A 20,626-nucleotide genomic window follows, 5' to 3' on the forward strand; every position below is an offset into this window, starting at 1 on the left:
TACTTCCCATACTATACTCAAGTATTTGGATTTCTATCTCACTTTCTAAGCTGCCCAAAGCAGGCCAAGTCTTTTAATCCATATCACCTAGCAGAGCAGTTGGCACACAGTAAGGATTCTATACATGGTTGTTGAAAAATAGTGAAATGGTTTTATTTGTGACTCTGTATTTTATTTTGTGAACTAAAAATGTAACAAAATATATAAAATATCAAATATATTCAGAAAAATAACCTAATAAAAGTCACAAAATTTGTTGATAGATTAAATAAACAATATGTGTAAATAGATGTTTCTTGATAGGAAAAGAAATTATTTTCACAAACCTCTTTCTCCGTTAATTATATGTAAATAGATGTTTCTTGATAGTAAAAGAAATTATTCTTTCACAAACCTCTTTCTCCGTTTTAGAACTAACATTTCTCATTCCCTGTAAAAGGGGAAACAAATTGATTCACTGTTGTCTAAAATGTCACCTTATTCTCCTTCCTTTCACATATTTTAGGAAACAATTTTCAGTTTCCCTGTCATTAGGTGATTTTTCTGCTTTATTTGAACTGTAAGCCCTTTAGAACAAAGATTGTCTTCTATATAAAGGAAGAATGATGTTTATTTTTAGTGCTCAGTACTTTGTAAACCTCTCCTATTTTGAAGCAGCTGTGATAGTCATAGGATAAAACTCCAAAAGGCAGATCATGATATAAGAAATTGAATAGTCTCATAGGATGGAAATATGAAAAAAATATAATAAAAAGCAGAGGTTAGATATGAGTTTAGGTTTGAGTCAGTTACTGAAGAGGTATAGGGCGATAAAAGGGGGTATGTTATTGAAAATAACTCTATTGGGAGGTTGAGACACTGGAAGAAAATCAAATTCACTAACCATTCCAGTACTGACTCAAGGTTGTGAAGATTTGGTGATGGAAAGACATGATTCCCATCCTATTGAAGCAAAGGAGACCTATATGTACCCACAACTACAAGATAAAACAGAGCTGTATAAAGATACAGAAAAAAGGCATTGTAGGAAATTTTAAGAAAATTTTCATTAATTAAAGGAGTAAATTAGAGTGCCCAACATTCTAATGTATGAGGCTGCTTTTATTGACTCTGGTAGTCATATGGGCTATTACCTCAAATCAGAAGGATGCCTTACTTTATGTATATGTCACTAAGTTTTACTTAAGGCTTTTCCTAAATTGGGGGACATTTATAGAATTGTACTAAAAATTCTAGATTACCACTTGAGCACCATAAATGTGATTTCTTAAGATATACATTTTAAGCGAATCTCTACTGCTTTTTGAAATGTGCCTTGCACAAATGAATCTTGTACTATCAAAAGATTCAGAGCTAAAAGGAATCCCAGTACAGCATATGGTCAATTTACAGACTTTCTCAGTAGTACACAATCAAATATTCAAATACCATAATGGGACTAACAAGTACTAGATTTCTAAAGTTATTATAATATTAATATTTAAAAGATTCACTTTAGATTTTTTATTTGAAATAATAGCACAATATAAAGTCAACAGCTCTTGATTTCTTGCTATGTTATATCCAGTGATCACTGATGCTAATGTGGAACATTTCCTGCTAGTTATTTATTGATTTTTTCTTAAAGTCATTTTTTCCAGAGACTGGGCAGAGGATAAGATGTCAAGAAGTACTAAGTAGTTAAATGAAAGAGGAGAATGCAAGGAACCCAAAAAGAGAAAACATTAAAGTGATGTTATTCTCCCCCCACTGTATATGCAGATGGACAGGAAAATTATAGCAGTAATTGCAGACTCTTTTTCACCAAAGACAGAATGGCCTTGGGAAATCAAGAGTATGGGAGAAAAGTTCATTGAAACTGCATTCTTACCCAGATCCCACCTGACTTGCTGGATATGGCTCTGGCCAAGGACATATACCCTTTCTGTGCCTAAGTTTCCTTTAATTTTGGGAAAGATTATTTACCTATTTACTGAAAAGATGAATGAGATAATGCCTCAAAGGCACCCAAATCTGGTCAGAAAAAGGTGCTATGAGAATACCCAGTGGTACTACTATTACAGAATTGTGTATCCTGCTGGAATTAGTCATCTTGCTGCAAAGATGCATAAGCAATTCCAAGTGTGGTGGAGGACCAAAGACAGTAGGAGTCAAGTACAGTACTCTTAGGTTGTGCTCAGGAAGATCTCAGTTGCAGTAAATCTGTCCTTGTTCAAAGAACAAGGGGTGAGTGGTGGGGAAGACTTACTTTTTAAGTAAGGTGGTTACACAACCCTTTGAAATCCTAGAATCGGTTTGAATCCAGGCTTACTAGTATATCGCTGGGTAAATTACTGATTGTTTAAACTTTATTTTTCCCATCTGTAAAGTAGAAATTACAATAGTATCTACTGGGTTGTTGTGGGAATTTAAAAATGGTTAACTTTACAAGGACATTGTCAAGTAACCAATTATTGTAATACATAAGACAAGGAAAGGTACAAATCCACATTGATAATAAGTAAATTCTTTCAAAAAAAAGGAGAAAAGGCGACTTTTTACTTTATTAAATATTATATGACTTAAAGGGCCTAGGAAAGGAAAAATTTGCCATGTCAATTCTGATTCCACTCATATTTTATGGGTAAGTAGTCAAATATTTGATTCTTGTACACAACAAATAAACAGGAAAAGCCTTTTTGTATGCTTCAATAAAAACAGCTTTCTATTTTAAAACGATATATATTTGAAAAATCTGGATATCCAACAGCTCTTATGAAACAAGGCTCAGCTGCTGTGTTTTTGTTTTAAAGAGACAACTCAGGGGCGCGGGGATTATTTCGCCGGCTTTGAACTGCGCTCGGGGCTGCGAAGCCTTGGGGCAAAGCCCTAGGGGCAGGACGCGCTCGGATCGATCCCGGAACCTTCGCACCGGCGAGGGGGCGGGCGCCGGGAGGGGCGCGGGGAGGGGTCTGCGGCGGGGCGCGGCGCCGCTCGCCCATCCCCCGAGCGCGCGGCGGGGCGGCCGGCCGGGCGGCCAGGGAGGATGCCGAGGCGCGGCGACGCGGGCCGGACCCAGCCAGGGCGGCGGGGCGGGCGCCGCCCGAGGGGGTAGGGCGCGCGCGGGGGCGCGCCGGGCCGGGGAGGCGCGCTCCGGCCGCGCTCACTCCGCGTTCCCTTCGCTCCCTTCGCTCCCTTCGCTCGCTCGCTCGCTCGCTCGCTCCCTCCTCCCTCGGCAGCCGCGGCGGCAGCAGGAGAAGGCGGCGGCAGCGGCGGCTGGGGATCAGACATGGCGGCGGATCTGAACCTGGAGTGGATCTGCTCCCTGCCCCGGTCCTGGACTTACGGGATCACTAGGGGCGGCCGAGTCTTCTTCATCAAGTAAAGAGCCGGGGACCGCGCGGGGGCCCGGAAGGGGCGGGAGGCTGGCGAGAGGGGAGACGGAGCCGGGGTCCGGCGTCCTCAGCCCCTCAGCCCGTCCCTGCGCCCCACTCACACCGGGTCTCTGCCCCTTCTCTCACCCCTGCAGTGAGGAAGCCAAGAGCACCACCTGGCTGCACCCGGTCACCGGCGAGGCCGTAGTCACCGGCCACCGGCGGCAGAGCACAGGTAAGGCGGTGCGCGGCCGGGCCGGGTAGAGTTGGGCTCCGCCGAGAGGCGGCGGCAGAGCCCGGCCGCCCAGCTCCCGGGAACCTGCCCGGAGCCGCGGCCCGGGCGGCGGCGAGGTGGGGCGGCTGCAGGTAGAGGGGCCGCGGGGAGTTCGCTCGAGTCTCTGGGCGCGTCTTTCTCCTCAGCCTTTCATCACCACTTGGAGACGGCGCCCTCTTCCTGCGCCCTCTCTCCCATCCCAAACTGGACGCCCCCCGCGCCCCTAGGATGGCCGACACCCCTCTCCCTGAAACCTGGCATCCTAGTTCTCCCTCTGCGCCCACTCCTAAGTCCCGCTGCCCCAGCAGCCTTTAGGAAGTGGCCGCCCGCCCCCAGCCCTGCGCCCGGACCCGGTCGCCACATCCTCGCCCTCCTCCCGGGAGAGCTGCCTCCTACCGTGCAGCTTCCTCCTTCTAGGTGAGACTTGTGGGTAGGTGGCTGCTGGAGGAGGAGAAGAGCTGGGGGTGCTGCCATCCTCTGTGTCAGGGAACAGCTCGGGAAACGCTTGGCGCGTTCTCTCCTGCCACAGGGGGAGCAGCCGGAGCCCGAGGAGGCGTTCGCAGCCGCAGTTGCCGGCCATCCAGATCCAAAGTCCTCGCCGCTGCACAGAGGCTTCACAGACCGCCAGGAGGCGGTGGGCGAGCCGGGGTGGCCCGCGTGTGGGCAGTTGGGCCCCCAGTGGCAGGGGGTCGGCGGGGAAACCAGTTTCCCAGGTGGCTTTGGTAGCTTGCTTGAACGCGGAACGTGAGTTGAGCTGGAGAAGGGCTTTTTGTAATTTCAATGCCGGTCTGGCTTTCTTTTGTCATTCTTTGTTTACATTCGTGGAACTTGTTTGTCTGAAACGAAACATGTGTTCTTCTGGTGATTGGAAAGGCCTGAGAACAGCTGGGGTCGAAGGCAAGGCCGGTCTTAGCAGACCCTCTCCTGGGTACTTTGTCCAACTCTGAGATTCTGAGAATCCCTTGAAGTTGCCAGGATGTCGAACAAACCTGCCTTTCCTATTGAACGCTTAGTGAAGTGACTAATGTGTTCAAATTTGCAAAAAGGTGGAGGAGGAAGAATGGGAAAGCTGGTGTAACTAGCATGATGAGGTTACATTTTTAGGGTATTTCTGACTAATACACCGTCATTTTTTTTTTTTTTTTTAATTCTCTTGTGCATTATTCTTTGGCTTGGGTATACCGGTGCTTTGCATGCATTTTTCAACTATGATGGTCTCATTGCTTTTATGGATAGTAACAAATGTATTAATAGAAGCCTATATGCTAATAAAAATATATTTAGCTTGATCATCCTATGGAATTATTCATGCTTATTTTGGTCATGTGTAACAAATATGTTTCCTAATTACCCTCACAGATTTGATAACATACCAGAGAAATATTTTGTTCTTTGATGTGATTTAAATACCTTAATGTTTTTATGGTTTGATTTACTTTGCTTGGACTCTGGTTTTATGCCCACATCAATGGATTATTTCTGGAAGGTAGTAATGATTAAATAAAACCCCTTGTCATTATAAGTGATATGTTCACAGGAACCATCCCAAGTTTATTACTTGAAACTTCACATCTCTTCAAGTCAAATGTATAGAAACACAACCATGGAAGTATTCACTATCAGATTTCTTTACCACTAATTAATTACTGAGGAAGTTATTCCTTCTCATCATTGACATTTCTTAGATGGATTCATTTATGTGGTTGAAAAATAGGGCGTTAAGTACACACAGTATACCTAAAAAAGGTAGACATTGCCTTTTAGACACAGTTTTGTTTTTTTGACAACCATTGATGGGTATTTTACCTAAGATTGGAAGGTTTCTCTTTGCTTTTTTGGGTGCCAGAGGAAGGCTCCTTTCTACCCTGATTATTAAGAGGTATAAAATCATATCAGATAATCTCTTACATTGCTGCTACATTTCTGGTAGCTTTAAACTTTGTCATCTTCCCCAAAGTGATACTGTATCTACTTTTAATTTTATTGCCAGTTCAACACTTATTTTTTAGTTATAAACCTACTTAAATGAAAATAGCCATAATCATGAAAGAGAATAATTTAAATGGATTGAAACTTATTGTGCTAACCCACTGAAGTAATACTGATTGTAATTATATGTTTTTTAGATTTGCCTACTGGCTGGGAGGAAGCATATACTTTTGAAGGTGCAAGATACTATATAAAGTGAGTTTTTTTTTTAACTTTCTTTTCCTTTGGTAATTCAAATGCTTTGACTATTCTTCAGTTGAGTGGTTGTGTGTCCAGATAAGATCATGATTTTTTAAGGTTTATAAGACGTATCTTTTGTTTTTTCATAGTGTTGGAAATTTGAGAGGGAAAAAAAAAAAGACACTCGTGGTTTTCTTGTTATTTACCCGCAAATTCATTGATTCATTGACTTGAAAATTAGATCATTTATGACCATGATTAGATTTTTTAATTGTTTCTGTATATTCTGGATGATAGAGCATTGTAGTCTTTTGTCTTTACCTGTATGATACTTAAAAGTTTTGGTCCTTGATTATCTGTGCAAAGAGATACCAAACAACAGATAATCTCTTAAGTTATGTTACCATCTTTTTTTAATTTAAATGAATTTATTCTTGTGCATTTTGGTCAGAGGTGTGAATAAGTAGCTAAAGGGATGTAAAGCTAGGTACAATCACATGAGGAATGACAAAGCGGAAAGTAAAATCAAATAGCAGTTAATACTGAATATTCCACAAGCATATGTGGGAGCAGTTTCTAATTTTGCTTCAGGTAATTTAAATGTATCCAAGTCATTGTGTTTTACTAATGTTTATGATTGAGTAAAAGGCTTTCAATAAAGCTTGAGAGAGCAAAGATGATTGGTCAGTCCCAACCTTAAAACAAGTTCTACAGAATATTAAACTAATTTCTATTCAAATTTATCTTGAACAGATAAAATGCTGAGGGTCAACATTATGTAGGAAATTTTTTTAATCTCAAGGGAAAATAAAGATGGTTTTGTCTTTGTTTTAAATTAGAAACTTTAAGAAATTTTTTGTTGTTTAATTTTGGTTTAAGAGTTGAATTTTAAAACAAGCTTAAATACAAGGTTTGGTGGAGATTTCAGTAATTTATTAGTAACAGATACCTAGCTAAAAGTGCATTTATTTCTTTGGTCCTAGTAAGTTATTTTTACCATTGACATTTTTAAAATAATGCCTTATTTCTACTAGCTATGGTTCTTGTATGGTTAAGTTTTTTAGAAGGATATTTATATAAAAGGTCAAGGGATATTTACAGGTATTAGTAATGCTTGGTTTTGGACTTAAAAATAGGGAAAGCAGAAGTGAGATACAGGAATAGAGTTTTCCTGGTGTGGTTCTTCTATGGATTTTTTTTTGTTAAATTTTTATTTTGAGATTGTGCTATACAATGTTAGATGACAAAAAAAATGAAGACTTGGGTAAAGTGCAATTTACTGGTTGCTTTTCTGGTGATTGTTTTCATCCTGGATTAAGTGGGTTTATATTTCCTTGAGAGATATTTCCCCCATTTTTGGATGTAGTATTGATATTCTGAAGAAAAAAAAAACAGTTTTTTTCATTTTCATTTATTCATAGTAATTTTAACTACTATATTGTTAAGCCTAGCTGGTCTTATAAGAGTGGAGTTAGAGCTGGGGATATAGCGCAGTTCATAGGGTGCTTGCCTGTCAAGCACAAGGTCCTGGGTTCAATCCCCAGTACCACAAAAAAAAAAAAAAAAAAAAAGAGTAGAGGTAACACTTTAGTTCTCAATAATATATTAATTTCTGTGAGTGTGTACATTCTTGAATAATTTTTTTGGCAGTAAAAATGTTTTGTGTAGGCAGAATAGGTATTCTTTAGAAATGAGGTGTTAGAAAGCCTTGAGTTTTTTGTTCTACTAGTCATTTTGATTAGATTCTTTTATTTTGACTTAAACAAATTAGGATCTCACTTGAGTGCTGGACCTAAATAAGTGTTATAGGAAAATTAGGGAAATATTAAGAAAGCGGTAATGATTTTACTTTAAAGACATGTTTTAAACTAGTGGGTTTTAAACATGTGATATTAATAGTCAATAATTGTATCCAAAAATAACTAGCAATACATTTGTATTATAAGCGTGATAAACTTCTTTTAAGTAAACTACCATTTACAAATAACACGATTTACTAAATGTTGTGTGCTACTGCTTTGCCCTTTTGAGTTATGTCAGAAGACTAATTTTTTTAAAGATTAGTTAAATCTCCAATGTAGGCTATAATTTCCTAAAAATTTTTTTCTTATACTATTATGAGCAATTAGGAATGCTTTCTCTTTCTAATATAGGGGGAATTGCTTTTATCTTAAATTTTACAAATTGCAGAATGTTTTCACTTATCAAGTTTGAATCTCACTTTAATTATGGAAGTAGTTAGAGAATTATTGTTTTCATTGTCACAACACAATAAAACAACAGAAACATGCCTTTGGAACTTATATTCTACAAAGATCACAATGAGAAACAGCACGAATATGAACTATATTTAGAATATTTAGAGTATGATTAATGTTAGATTTTTTTCATTTGTTGTTTCTTAGAGGAATAAAAGAGATTATTGATCAAGTTATAAGAAAAGGAGATGATAGAGGGAGCATGTTGGTCTTGGTTCACATGGAAAGATAGAAAACCGATAAAAGGCACTTTGACCCTCTGGTTGTTCCTAATCCTGTGTTCTAGAAGAGAGGTTCCCATAGCAAATAGGAAGACCTGAAGTTGGGTTGTTTCTGCTTTGGTTTTTAATTGTAAAGTGTATTGAACTCTAAAATTGTTCCTCTCCTAGAAGAAGAAAAAAATGACGATTGTTCAAAAGGGTATGTTGACAAAAAGTGTTTATCTTTGGAGAATATTTTGGTATTGACAATTGCATTATCATCCGAGACAAGAGAAAGAAAGCATTGGAATGGGTAGGTCATAAGAGGGAGGCTGCAATCTTGACCTTAAAGACTTTGGAGCTCAGTCTTCACATCTTTAAATCAGGCCACCTGAAACAGGCAATTTCTAAATTCCATCCCATTTATAAATTTCTTCTGTTCTGGGAATCTACAAATAACTCAAGGTATCAAGAAGAGATGATATGGGAAATGGAAAGCTACTCTGTTTTGTCTTCTCTCTTTAAGTTTTGGTAGATAACTAAAGATACATGTGAAATATGTAGTGCCAGAGTTGTTGGTACTTTCTATTTCTGCTTTTTGTGTTTACATTTCCTTATAAAGTGTTTATATTAGGGTATCTTCCTGCAGAGCTTCATGGAACAGGTAGAAGTGCTAATGTCAACAAAGGACCTGATCAGAGTAAGATTTATATAGATATGGGTTGAATAATCAGTTTTCTTTATACACTTTAAAAAATTGGTTCTTTAATTTCACAGTTAGGTAACAAGATATATGATACAGGAAATATATTTTCTTTGCATTTATTTGGCTAAAAAAAGTAATAATAAATAAATTATCTTAAAGCCAAGTATTTCATTATAATACTTCAATTTTTTATGAAAAAACTTATTTTTTAATGTACAAGAAACCAGCCTCTAAGTTATTTTATTAGCTGTCTATGTAAGTACATACACATAGAGTTTGCGTTTAATTATTGGGTTTCTGTATAACTTTAAAAAAATATTTTTTAATTGTTGATGGACTTTTATTTTATTCATTTATTTGTATGTGGTGCTGAGACTCAAACCTAGTGCCTCACACATGCTAAGCAGGCGGTCTACCACCGAGCCACAACCCCAGCTTCTGTATAGTTTTTTAAAACTTATTCGTATTACTTATCTTCAGGAAAAATAGTGAAAATTATCAGTGAATTTTATAGCCAATTAAGTATAGCTTTAAATATTTCATGATCTTAGTGGAAATCAAGTAATAACCCATTAAGTATAGAAAATGCTTTTTTACATTTGAAAGCTGTAAAGCTTTCCACTTACACCTTGAAAGTGTTACTGTAGTGACAGGTCCTGGTAGCTTAAAATATATGTGTCCTTCACTATTCTTTTGTGCTTCATAACTTTACAATGGTTAAAGCGCCAGGTAAATCTTACAACAATGCTCTCTGAACAGTGAGAAACTTTGTTCTGATTATTTAAAGGTCATTTTTTTTTTTTTTTAATGTGGCAGGATTGGGGATCAAAACAATAATTGCACAGTAGTAAAATAGTATGCAAATTTTGTGAGGTTATATTTTTATACTATTTCTAAACTTAAATTTTAAGTCCCGAAAAATGAACTTTTTCATGGGTATATAAATATAACTGTTTAATTTTGGCTAATGAGATTTCATTTTAATATTTTGATAACTAAAACCTAATTTATACTAAGAATTCCAAAATACCTATAATGGTTTCTAGTATGAAATAGTCACTTAAGGTTGCTGGAGAGGAAAAAATTACCCTTTGAGCAACATCCCCAGCCCTTTTTCATTTTTTTATTTTGAGACAGGGTCTCACCAAATTGTTTAGAACCTTGCTAAATTGCTGAGGCTGACTTAGAACTTGGGATCTTCCTACTTCAGCCTCCTGAGCTGCTGGGATTACAGGTGTGTACCACCACACCTGGATAGATTGTCCTAATTCTTGATTATGAATGAACCATACATAACTGCCATAGAATATATAGAACATTAGAATATACTGTGTATCTGGTATTTATAATTGTTTTATAGTTTAGTGCTATTATAATCAGATTTTGATTATTAGAGCAATAAAATAATTGGAAAAGTTCCCGGACATTATATTTCATTTTCATATTTAAACAGAAGAGTTTTGGGCTGTATGTAATCCCTTACATGTATAAGCACTTTGTGCTAATTCATAAGCATACAGCTATGAACAATGAATTATGAACACAACCTTCAATATGTTTCTTTTTTTAATAATTTTTGTTGTAGATGGACACAATACCTTAATATTATTTATTTATTTTTATGTGGTGCTGAGGATCAAACCCAGGGCCTCACTCTTGCTAGGCCAGTGCTCTACCACGGAGCCACAACCCCAGCCCAAGATGTTTCTAACACATAGAAAAAACATTCAAGGTATTTAAAAGGGGAAGTGGTGTAGTGAACATGACTAATTTAGTGCTAGCACTTCAGCATAGCATTAAACTCATAATCATCATAGTCTTGTTAGGCTGTTAACTTTTTTTCTTTTTTGTGATGAAACTGAAACTTAGAGGTTAAGGACCTATATATTATAGATCATAAAGCTTTAAATATTAGTCCCTAGCATTCAAATTAAGGTATCTGAGCTAAAATTCTCTATATATTTAAAAATATAGGGTAGTATAAGTACATCCTATGATATATGTCTCTCCATAAGTTGGTTTCTTGGGAGGCTAGTGGTGTATTATTTCATACATATACAGTGTTGAAGGTAGTACACCAACCCAGAAATGAAAAATTTAATCCCCCAGGACCTGTTGTCTCAAGGGAGTCTTGTGATTTGATAACTCCTTTCTGTTCACTAATAAATGCCATGTGTTGTTATAGGAGCTTGAGAATATAAAGGGAGACCACCCAACAGGTACCCTGCCTTCCTGGTGGAACCAGTAGGAAGACGGGCATTAAGACAGAGTGGAACAAACATGTAATTTAAAAATGATACCTTTGTAAACAAAGTATAATATGCTATGCCAGGTTATGAAAGTTTACCATAAATCACCATTACAGTGGTGAGATGCATTTAAAATTTCAAGATTTCAGTGCCATTTCTTATAGTGGACTTTGTTACAGAATTATATTCCCCTTCTTTTCACTCCAGGACCTCTGCTCAGGACCAGTTTTGCTCAGTATCCTAAACTTACAGTTCTTATGATACAGCTTAGTGCATGACATCTAGTCAGCTTTTAAATAAGTGTATCTGTGACAGTGATGCAGGCTTTTAGTCTTTAAGGTAGAACAAGAGCAATCCTTACAACCCATGTGTTGTTGGAATTTGGGAATACTTTCTGAATTTCCCAAGTAACCTTCCCCTACTCCCAATCTGGATAGACCCCTTCATTCTCCGAGTTGTATATTTAGGAAGGGCAGGAAGTGAAGAATAGAAAAAGACAGAAGAGTTGAAGAGTTGGAGGCCCTGGAGACCACCTGATATAAATATCCCTGTATATTCACCTCTCTCTCTTTTTTTAAATTAATTAATTAATTTTTTTGGTACCAGGGATTGAACTCAGGCACTTGACAGGCACGGGACCACTGAGGAACATCCCAGCCCTATTTTGTATTTTATTTATAGACAGGATCTCACTTTGCTTAGTGCCTCACTTTTGCTGAGGCGACTTTGAACTCACGAACCTCCTGCCTCAGCTTCCTGAGCCTTTGGGATTACAGGCATGCGCCACCACGTCCAGCTCTTTATTTTTATTTTTAACTTTTTATTTTGAAATAATTACAGATTTGCACAAAATTGTACAAATAATATAGGAAAAATCTCATATACTCTTCCTTCAGTTTTCCCCAAGAGACACATCGTAGTAACTGTAGCTACTTAAAAACCAGGAAATCTTTTTTTTTTTTTTTTTAAATTTTTTTCTTACATGTATATAGGATAATATCTGTCTCATTCTACCGTCCTTCCCATCCCTACCGCCCCAACCCGCCCAACCCCCTACTATGGATTAGATCCACTTACCAGAAGAAACATCCAGCATTTAGTTTTTTGGGGATTGGCTTATTTCACTTAGCATGATATTCTCTAGTTCCAGCCATTTTCCTGCAAATGCCATAATTTCATTCTTCTCTAAGGCTGAGTAATATTCCATTGTGTATATGTACCACATTTTCTTTGTCCATTCATCTGTTGAAGGGTATCCAGGTTGGTTCCATAGTTTAGTTCTTGTGAATTGAGCTGCTATAAATACTGATATGGTTATATCACTGTAGTATGCTGATTTTAAGTTCTTTGGGTATAAACTGAGGAGGAGATTGGTGGGTCAAATGGTGGGTCCACTCCAAGTTTTCTTAGGAATCTCCATACTACTTTCCAAAGTGGTTGGACCAGTCTTCAGTTTTAACAATGTATGAGTGTATCTTTTTCCCCACATCCTCACCAACACCACTTATTTCTCGTATTCTTGATAATTGCCATTCTAACTTGAGTGAGATGAAATCTTAGAGTAGTTATGATTTGCATTTTTCTAACTGCAAGAGATGATGAACATTTTTTCATGTTTGTTCATTGTTTGTATTTCTACTTCCATGAAGTGTCTGTTCAGTTCGTTAGCCCATTTATTGATTGGGTTATTTGTTTTCTGGTGTTAAGTTTTTTGACTTCTTTACATATCCTGGAGATTAGTGCTCTTTCTGAGGTGCATGTGGTAAAGATTTTTTCCCTTTCTCTAAGCTCTCTTCATGTTATTGATTATTTCTTTTGCTGAGAAGAAGCTTTTTGAGTTTGAATCAATTCCATTTATTGATTCTTAATTTTACTTCTTGCATTTTAGGAGTCTTGTTAAGGAAGTAAGATCCTAAGCCAACATGATGAAGATTTGGGCCTACTTTTTCTTCTGTTAGGTGCAGGGTCTCTGTTCTAGTGCCTAAGTCTTTGATCCCACTTTGAGTTGAGTTTTGTGCAGTGTGAGAGATAGAGGTTTAATTTCATTTTGTTCCATATGGATTTCCAGTTTTCCCAGCACCATTTGTTGAATAGGCACCATTTGTTGAATGTATATTTTTGGCACCTTTGTCTAGTATGAGATAACCATATTTATGAGGGTTTGTCTCTTGTGTCTTCTATTTTGTACCATTGGTCTACATGTCTATTTTGGTGCCGGTACCAGTCCATTTTTGTTACTATTGCTCTATAGTATAGTTTAAGGTCTGGTATTGTGATGCCTCCTGCTTCACTCTTCTTACAAAGGAATGCCTTGGCTATTTGGGTCTCTTAATTTTCCAAATGAATTTCATGATTGCTTTTTCTGTTTCTCTGAAGAATGTTATTAGCCTTTTAATAGGAATTGCATTGAATCTGTATAACACTTTTGGTAGTATGGCCATTTTGACAATACTCCTTCTTCCTGTTTAGGAGCATGGGTGATCTTTCCATCTTCTAAGGTCTTCTTTAATTTCTTTCTTTAGTGTTCTGTAGTTTTCACTGTAGATGTCTTTCACCTCTTTTGTTGGATTGATTCCCAAGTATTTTATTTTTGTTGAGGCTATTGTGAATGGGGTAGTTTTCCTAATTTCTCCTGCAGTGGATTTTTTGCTTTTGTATAGAAATGCATTTGATTTATGGGTATTGATTTTATATCATGCTGCTTTGCTGAATTCAGTTATGTTTACCTCTTTCGATCCTATAAAAGATAGGGAGTTTCTTAGTATTTCCTCTTCTTCCGTGACCTGCTGTTCAGGTAGTGATGTTAGCGTAGCAAATGCTGGGACGAAAGGCAATAACGTTAGGTGTACTGTTTGGAGACATGGCTAGACTTCAAAAATTAGGCAGGCATTTCTTTCTTTCCTCTTTTTTTTTTTTTTTTTTTTTTTTTTTTGTGGACTTGCCACTGCAGGTTTTTTTTTTTTTTTTTTTTTTTTAAATAATATTAATTATGTAAAGGGAAGGTGTTTAGGGGAGATTTTAATATAGGCAGCATGGATTAGATGGGCAAACCTGGAATCAGTGAGACAACTGAGTCTGTTGCCATAATCCAAGCCTTTGTTGCTTGAACCAAGTTAGCAAAAGCAGCAGGAATGTAAATGAAGGAGGCCATTGATCAAAGATTAAGGGGTGTTGACAGGCTTTAGGAGTTGTTGGTGGTTGGTGTGGGGAGGAACTTTTGACATTTTAATGGTGATTTTGCCTTTTGAGCTGCTTACCTTGAGAAGGCGTAATATTATTTTAGGTGCCTAAAATCTGGCTTTCACAAAGAATTTCCAACATTATCTTGTATGTCTTACAAAAAAGCAGACACAACTCAACTTCCCTCTCCTCCAAAATCCCATCTCAGTTACCTAAGTGACCATCTGCTTATATAGAGATCCAGCCTGGAAATTGCATATTCACCTAGGTAATTATTCATTCACAAATACTCAGTGTTTGCTGTATACCAGGTGCTTTAGGCCTTATTAGACAGATGTGGATGCCACTCTTAAGAAACTTATAGTTTAATTAGTGGGAGGAATAGTAGTAAAATAATCACTCTAAGTATAAAATGATACATTGATAAATGCAATGAAATACAAATAATGTACTGAAGACATGTACTGAGAGGCCTTAGCCCAATATGAAGGTGGGTGGGAGAGACTGTCTCATAAAAATGAGAAAGTTAAGTTCTGAACCCCTACAGAGTGGGTTAAAATAAAACAGTTTAAAGCTACCTGGTCTTGCGATTGGCTCACAACCTAAGTGAAAAAGCATAGCCATATCCAAAGATAGACTCAATATGGGGTTGGTGTGATATAAAAGTTTAGCAAAAGGAGAAAACTATGTTAAAATTGGTCTAATTTTGATGATTATATCAACAGTGCATAGTCTTCCAGTTAATCATTTGTACATGCATTCTTTCTCCTCTTTTCAATACCTTTTGAAATCGTGCCTTAGTGATTAGGGATGCATGCGTAAACAAAATAGACCAAAAACTTTTGTGTTTCTTGGGAACGAGATGGTGGGGGACAGAATATTAGACAAAGTGAACAAGTAAATTTTATGATTTTTTTAGATTATATAAGGACTTTAAGAAAAAAAGATGGAGCCCATCTCTTGGAGAATCAGGAGAATGATAAGGAGTGACTGTGGAGAAATCGGAGAAGAAACAGGACCAGGCTATGTGAGGACTTTATTAGTTGGTATAAGGACATCGATGGTTATTTGAAGAGATGGAGAACCATTGCAGACCTCAGTATAGGAGACTTGTGACCCTACTTCACCTTTTGAGAGTGTCCTTCTGATTGCTATGTTAAAGAATTTTTAAGGGACTTAGAGTGTCCTCCCTCCCAAGAATAAGTTCTGTCCCCATCAGATTCTCTCCTTCTGTTTGTCCTCTTTAGCACTTAACAATATTAAGATTAAATATTTAATTTTATAATTACCATATTTCTTTTAAGCTGCCAGGGATCATAAGGTAACACTACAGATTTGATAACAGTTCTCCAGGTGGAAAAAGAATGACATGACTGTATTAAATAAACTTTGTTTTTTTTAAAGGACATGTTAGAATCAATAAAATATGTGTTTAATAGGTTTCCCCACACTCCAGATAGTAAGTTTGTTTCAAGGAAAGTATCTTACTCATTGCTGGATTTTCAGTCCCGTAGCCTAAGCCTTTCTAGTAGATTCTCAATGAGTATTGATTGAATGAAAGAATTTGACTTATAACAGAATACTTTATTTCATCCTATTCAGAGTTCTTGTAATTTGGCACTTTGTGAAATTTAACTATTCTGTTCATGTGACATTTATCAATCTCAATATGAGTTAGTAAATCAGCTGTTAATCCAGTTTGGTTTATGTGATTTCACTCTTGAGAGACAGATGGATCTTTTCTGAGGTCTGATTGTAAGACTCATCTGTGATAAAGCTGAGATGATGCAGGGACCCCTGTGACTTCTTGGGACACAGCTGAAACTCAGACAATCTCATTTCCATTTAAAAACTCAAAGTTCAGGCTTAAACCTAACTAGTACCATTTCAGAAAAACAAGGAGGTTATGAAGTCTGTGCTGTTGTTGAATAGTATTATTACTAATGCAAAGGTAGACTGAATCTTAGTACTGAAATCAGTTGATCCAGTAGAAATCTGAGAGAAATAGAAAGTGGTCCTCATGAGGAACAGATGATACGCATTTCTGAGCCAGTTAAGGAACTCCTTGACCATTTAGGAGTAGCCTCTGAATAGTTTGGAAATTATTTTCTTAAAAGACCAATAACTTCAGAAGCACCCAAAAGAATCCCTCTGATACTAACATTTAGGCAGAGACAGTCTTAAAATTACCTTTTTATTTCTAGTGCCTGGCACATGATGGTATGTATGCTTGAAATGGAACTAGAATAGATTATAAGAAAAACAGATCTTTTCCCAAAGGTCTTTTTTACCTGAATATCCCATGGCATATTTTGCCTTCTCATTTATCAGGACTCTTACTGCTGTCCCAAAGCCAGCTAGTATAATTTTAGGAATGACACAAATGAATTCTTCAAGTCTCTTACTCACCACATTTTTTCACTGCAGAAGGTTCTTTCCACGTATTTGGAACATGGTTGGCCATAACCCTAATAACACCCTTTTAGCTTTTCAACCCAAAAGTTAAGGTTCCATTTCTGTTTTGAATAAAAAAACTTGGACCAGGATTTTGAACACCTTGGTTCACATGCCTATTCCTGGAGTTGATCCTGACCCGGGTGTTGTGTCTTAGCTGGAGACAACATGCCAATGTAGGCAAGCCCCCTGGAAATGTGTAATTAGATTTGAAGGCCTAATTTGCCATAGGAAGTTGGAAGGCAGAAGACTAAGGAATTAGAATTCTTCTTTTCCTGTCTTATAATGTGAAATGCCAAAAGCCAGAAAGACGATGAACCTGAAGATGTGTAAACTTCAGAGAAAAGAAGTGTTGGTACCAGTGATCTTCAAGGAAGCTTTTTGTCTTATGTGTAGAGGGAATAGTGAAGAATATGGATGATTCAGACCTGGACCTGGGAGAATGAAGAGAAAGTGTTGAATTTTGAAGAAAATAAAAGCCAATCCTACCCTGAGCAAGGGAGGTTGTAGAAACCAATGTAGGTCAAGAGGCAGTAGAAACTGAGTGATAAAAATCTCCCTGTGCTTTTATACTAGGCCAGGGATTCTTTCTGTTACTTATGAAGTTACTGGCCTCTTCAGGAATAATTTCCAAATGCTATCAGTACTTGCATGATGCTATCAAAACTTCCTTCTATGTGGGGAGTAGTTTTCTCTTTTGTCCCCCGTTCCTTCCAGATGACTTAGGTTCTTTACACATTATTTTTGAAATAGTCAGGGTCCTTCAAGAGATAGAGAAAGAATAAGAGGATCTCCCTGCCTAATTTTCATAGCACATAAGTAAGGAAAGTCACATGTTAAATTTAGTATAAATCTTTTTCATCTGCTCTACTACATTTATTTTGAGAAAACTATTCCATCACAGAATATAGATGCATTCTATTAGTGATAGCTTGTTTTTACAGTGTGTGGGGAGTACATATATGGGGAATTGAACCCAGGGGTGCTCTACCCTTGCGCTACATCCCCAGTACTTACAGGCATGTATCACTGCACCTGTTTGATTTTTTTAAATTGTATATATTTAAGTTATATACCACGATGTCTTAATAACATTTAGTGAAATGGTTACTACAGTCAAGCAAATTAAGGTTTCCATCATTTCACAGTTATTTTTGCATGTTGACCTATGTGAAGGAGGTTACATAACTTGAAAAGAACCACAGAATCAAAAACAAGAATACATCCTGAGAAGGGATACTTGACAAGCTTTTTGACACATGAAAGAAGTAAATGTAAGAAAGCATAGAGGAAAGGCTGTTTTGACCTTCCCACTGGGAGTAGAGGAAGAGGAAGGGGAAACAAAGAATACTGAATGGCGAAAGGACTCACATTTAGTTATCTACTTGGAATGGATAATGGATAAGGTTGAAATTATGTGGATATTGCTGACAGAAATGGTGAATATCCCTATTACTCCAGTTAAGTTTAGTTAACTTTAGTTAGCCTTTGGTTTAGTTAGCATTAGTTTAGCCTTTTTTTTTTTTGGCAGTGCTGGGGATTTGAACCCAGGGCTTTGTGCTTGTAAGGCAAGCACTCTGCCAGCTGAGCTATATCCCCAACCAGTTTAGCCTTTTTTTAATCTCACCTAATTGCCACATACCCCTCTGCTATGCTTACTCAATTGTTACTGCTTCCTGAAGAGGGTCAGAACATTGCATATTACAAGATATAAAATGAGTTATCAGAACCCAACAGGTGTTTGCCATAAGTTTTTTGGGGGGGTGGAGCTGGGTACTGGGGATTGAACTCAGGGGGCACTTGGTCACTGAGCCACATCCCCAGCCCTATTTTGTATTTTATTTAGGAACAGGGTCTTACTGAGTTGCTTAGGGCCTTGCTGTTGCTGAGACTGGCTTTGAACTTTATGATCCTCCTGCCTCAGCTTTCTGAGCCACTGGGGGATTACAGGCATGAGCCACGGTGCCTGGCTACCCTGCCCCCACTTCAGCTCTGGTTCTGTATATTTAACTTTTCTTTTTTTCTTCCTTTTGTTTTAGCTTAACATATAAGTGAAGTTGTGCAGTATTTTTCCATGTCTGGCTTATTTCACTTAGCATAGTGTCCTTCAGTTTCATTCATGTTGTCGTAAAATGCAGAATCTCTTTTTTTTTTTTTTTTTTTTAAGATCGAGTAATAATCCATCACATTTTCTTTACCTTCATTGATTTTTGAACACTTAGATTGTTTCCATTTATTGATCATTGTCAGTAATGCTACAGTAAAAATGGGAGCAAAGATACTTTCATAAGGTACTGATTTTATTTCCTTTGGCTAGAACCCCTGAAGTGTAATTGCTGGGTCATGTGGTCGTTCTTTAGTTTTTCAATTTTTGAGGAACCTGCATACTGTTTTCCATAATAGCTGTACCAATTTCTAATCCCACCAACAATTGTATAAGGTTTCCTTTTTCCATATCCTTGGCAGTACTTGCGTTTGTTTTTTTTTTTTTTTTGGTAAAGAAATAGCAAAATAATTCCAAATCAAATAGTAAGAGTATGTGCTTAATGTGTGTACTTCTTTTCCAACCTGTTTTATAATGTTAAGTATTTTTTCCTTGTTATAGAGGTATTCATTTTTATTGTAGAGCCTTTGGAAAATACTGGAGAAAAAATAAAAATCACCCATAGTTCTATTTTGCAAAAAATTTCTAGGTAGATGCATATGTATTTTTAAAGATTAGGCTGTTATTTCTACTTCTGTCAGATTCTATTTTCACTGAAGTTATTGTCTGTCAAGTCATTATGTATTTATTCAGTAGAAGATTTTTAATAGCTCTGTTCTGTCTTAAGGATATATAAAAGTTTAATCATTCTACTTTGAAATGGAGTTCATGTTGCCAACTTTTTGTTTTGAGGAAAAAATTTAGGGACTGGGAATATGGCTCAGTGGTAGTAAGCCTGCCTTGTTGCATGCATGAGGCCCTGGGTTCAATCCCTAATACTAAAAAGAAAAAAAAGTTATACAACTATTCTTGTATCTCACATGGATGTCTGCTTCCTAGAATTGAAATTGTTGGGAAAAGATATGAACTTTTTATTTATTGTATTTTTTTTTTCCCACAGTGTGGGATATCAAACTCAGGGCCTCACGTACCTTAGACATGCACTGGTCTACTGAGCTATATCCCCAGTCCAGGATATGAAATTTTTAAAAGGTTTATTTCTCAACATTTTGTAAAATTGCCCTCTAAAAAATTTGTTAATATGTTCTCACTTTCAGTAAATGAGAGTGTATGAAAGTGCCCCTATTTTTTCATATCTGTACTAAATGCTCTTGATTGGGTAGTTAAAATTTAGATGTAACTGATGGAATCTGTATGGATTGTTATTCATGATTCACATGGTTCAGAACAGTGATTAATTTTTCAACTATCTCTCCAGAACTTAGTGGCCTACAACGATTTCTAATTTCTCACTTTTGTTTGAGTTGACTGAGCTCAAGTGGGCTATTCTTCCGTTCCGTGTGATATAGCTGAAATCAGTCTTGTAACAACATTCATTTGGAACTTGGCTGAGGCTGAAACACCTCATTATCTGTCATCACTTAGTAACCTATCTTTAGTTTTCTTATAGCATGGCAGTTGGCTTCCAAGAGGAAAAATCCCAAGAGGACAAGCCTCAGCTACAAGTACTTATGAAATTTGTGTTTACATTATGCTTGCTCATGTCCTGTTGGCCAAGGCAAATCATGTGGCAAAGGCCAAAGTCAGAAGTAGAAAGAGGACTATGTAAGAGTAGGTGT

General features: G+C 37.3%; 1 protein-coding gene and 1 long non-coding RNA gene across 26 annotated transcripts in view; one reads left to right on the forward strand and one right to left on the reverse strand.

Moving 5' to 3' along the window:
• LOC306662027 overlaps positions 1–4,160 on the reverse strand; it is a 110,008-nt gene extending 105,848 nt beyond the window's left edge. For all 3 annotated transcript variants that reach the window (XR_013764030.1, XR_013764031.1, XR_013764032.1), the window contains exon 1: positions 4,024–4,160. This is a non-coding gene — a long non-coding RNA (uncharacterized lncRNA). The remainder of the gene's footprint in view (positions 1–4,023) is intronic.
• PLEKHA5 (pleckstrin homology domain containing A5) overlaps positions 2,958–20,626 on the forward strand; it is a 259,415-nt gene continuing 241,746 nt past the window's right edge. For 4 of the 23 annotated variants that reach the window (XM_079141446.1, XM_079141432.1, XM_079141448.1 and 1 more), the window contains exons 1-3: positions 2,985–3,360; positions 3,509–3,588; positions 5,754–5,811. In XM_079141446.1, coding sequence (XP_078997572.1) covers positions 3,269–3,360; positions 3,509–3,588; positions 5,754–5,811 — 230 coding nt within the window. In that variant the 5' untranslated portion in view covers positions 2,985–3,268. Of the gene's footprint in view, positions 3,361–3,508; positions 3,589–4,185; positions 4,372–5,753; positions 5,812–15,308; positions 17,673–20,626 lie in introns of those variants that run through there. The other 19 variants (XM_079141449.1, XM_079141452.1, XM_079141433.1 and 16 more) reach the window with 13 other exon arrangements.

This window comes from Sciurus vulgaris (genome assembly GCF_902686455.1).
Source record: "Sciurus vulgaris genome assembly, chromosome: 5".
In the NCBI taxonomy this organism is placed as follows: domain Eukaryota; kingdom Metazoa; phylum Chordata; class Mammalia; order Rodentia; family Sciuridae; genus Sciurus; species Sciurus vulgaris.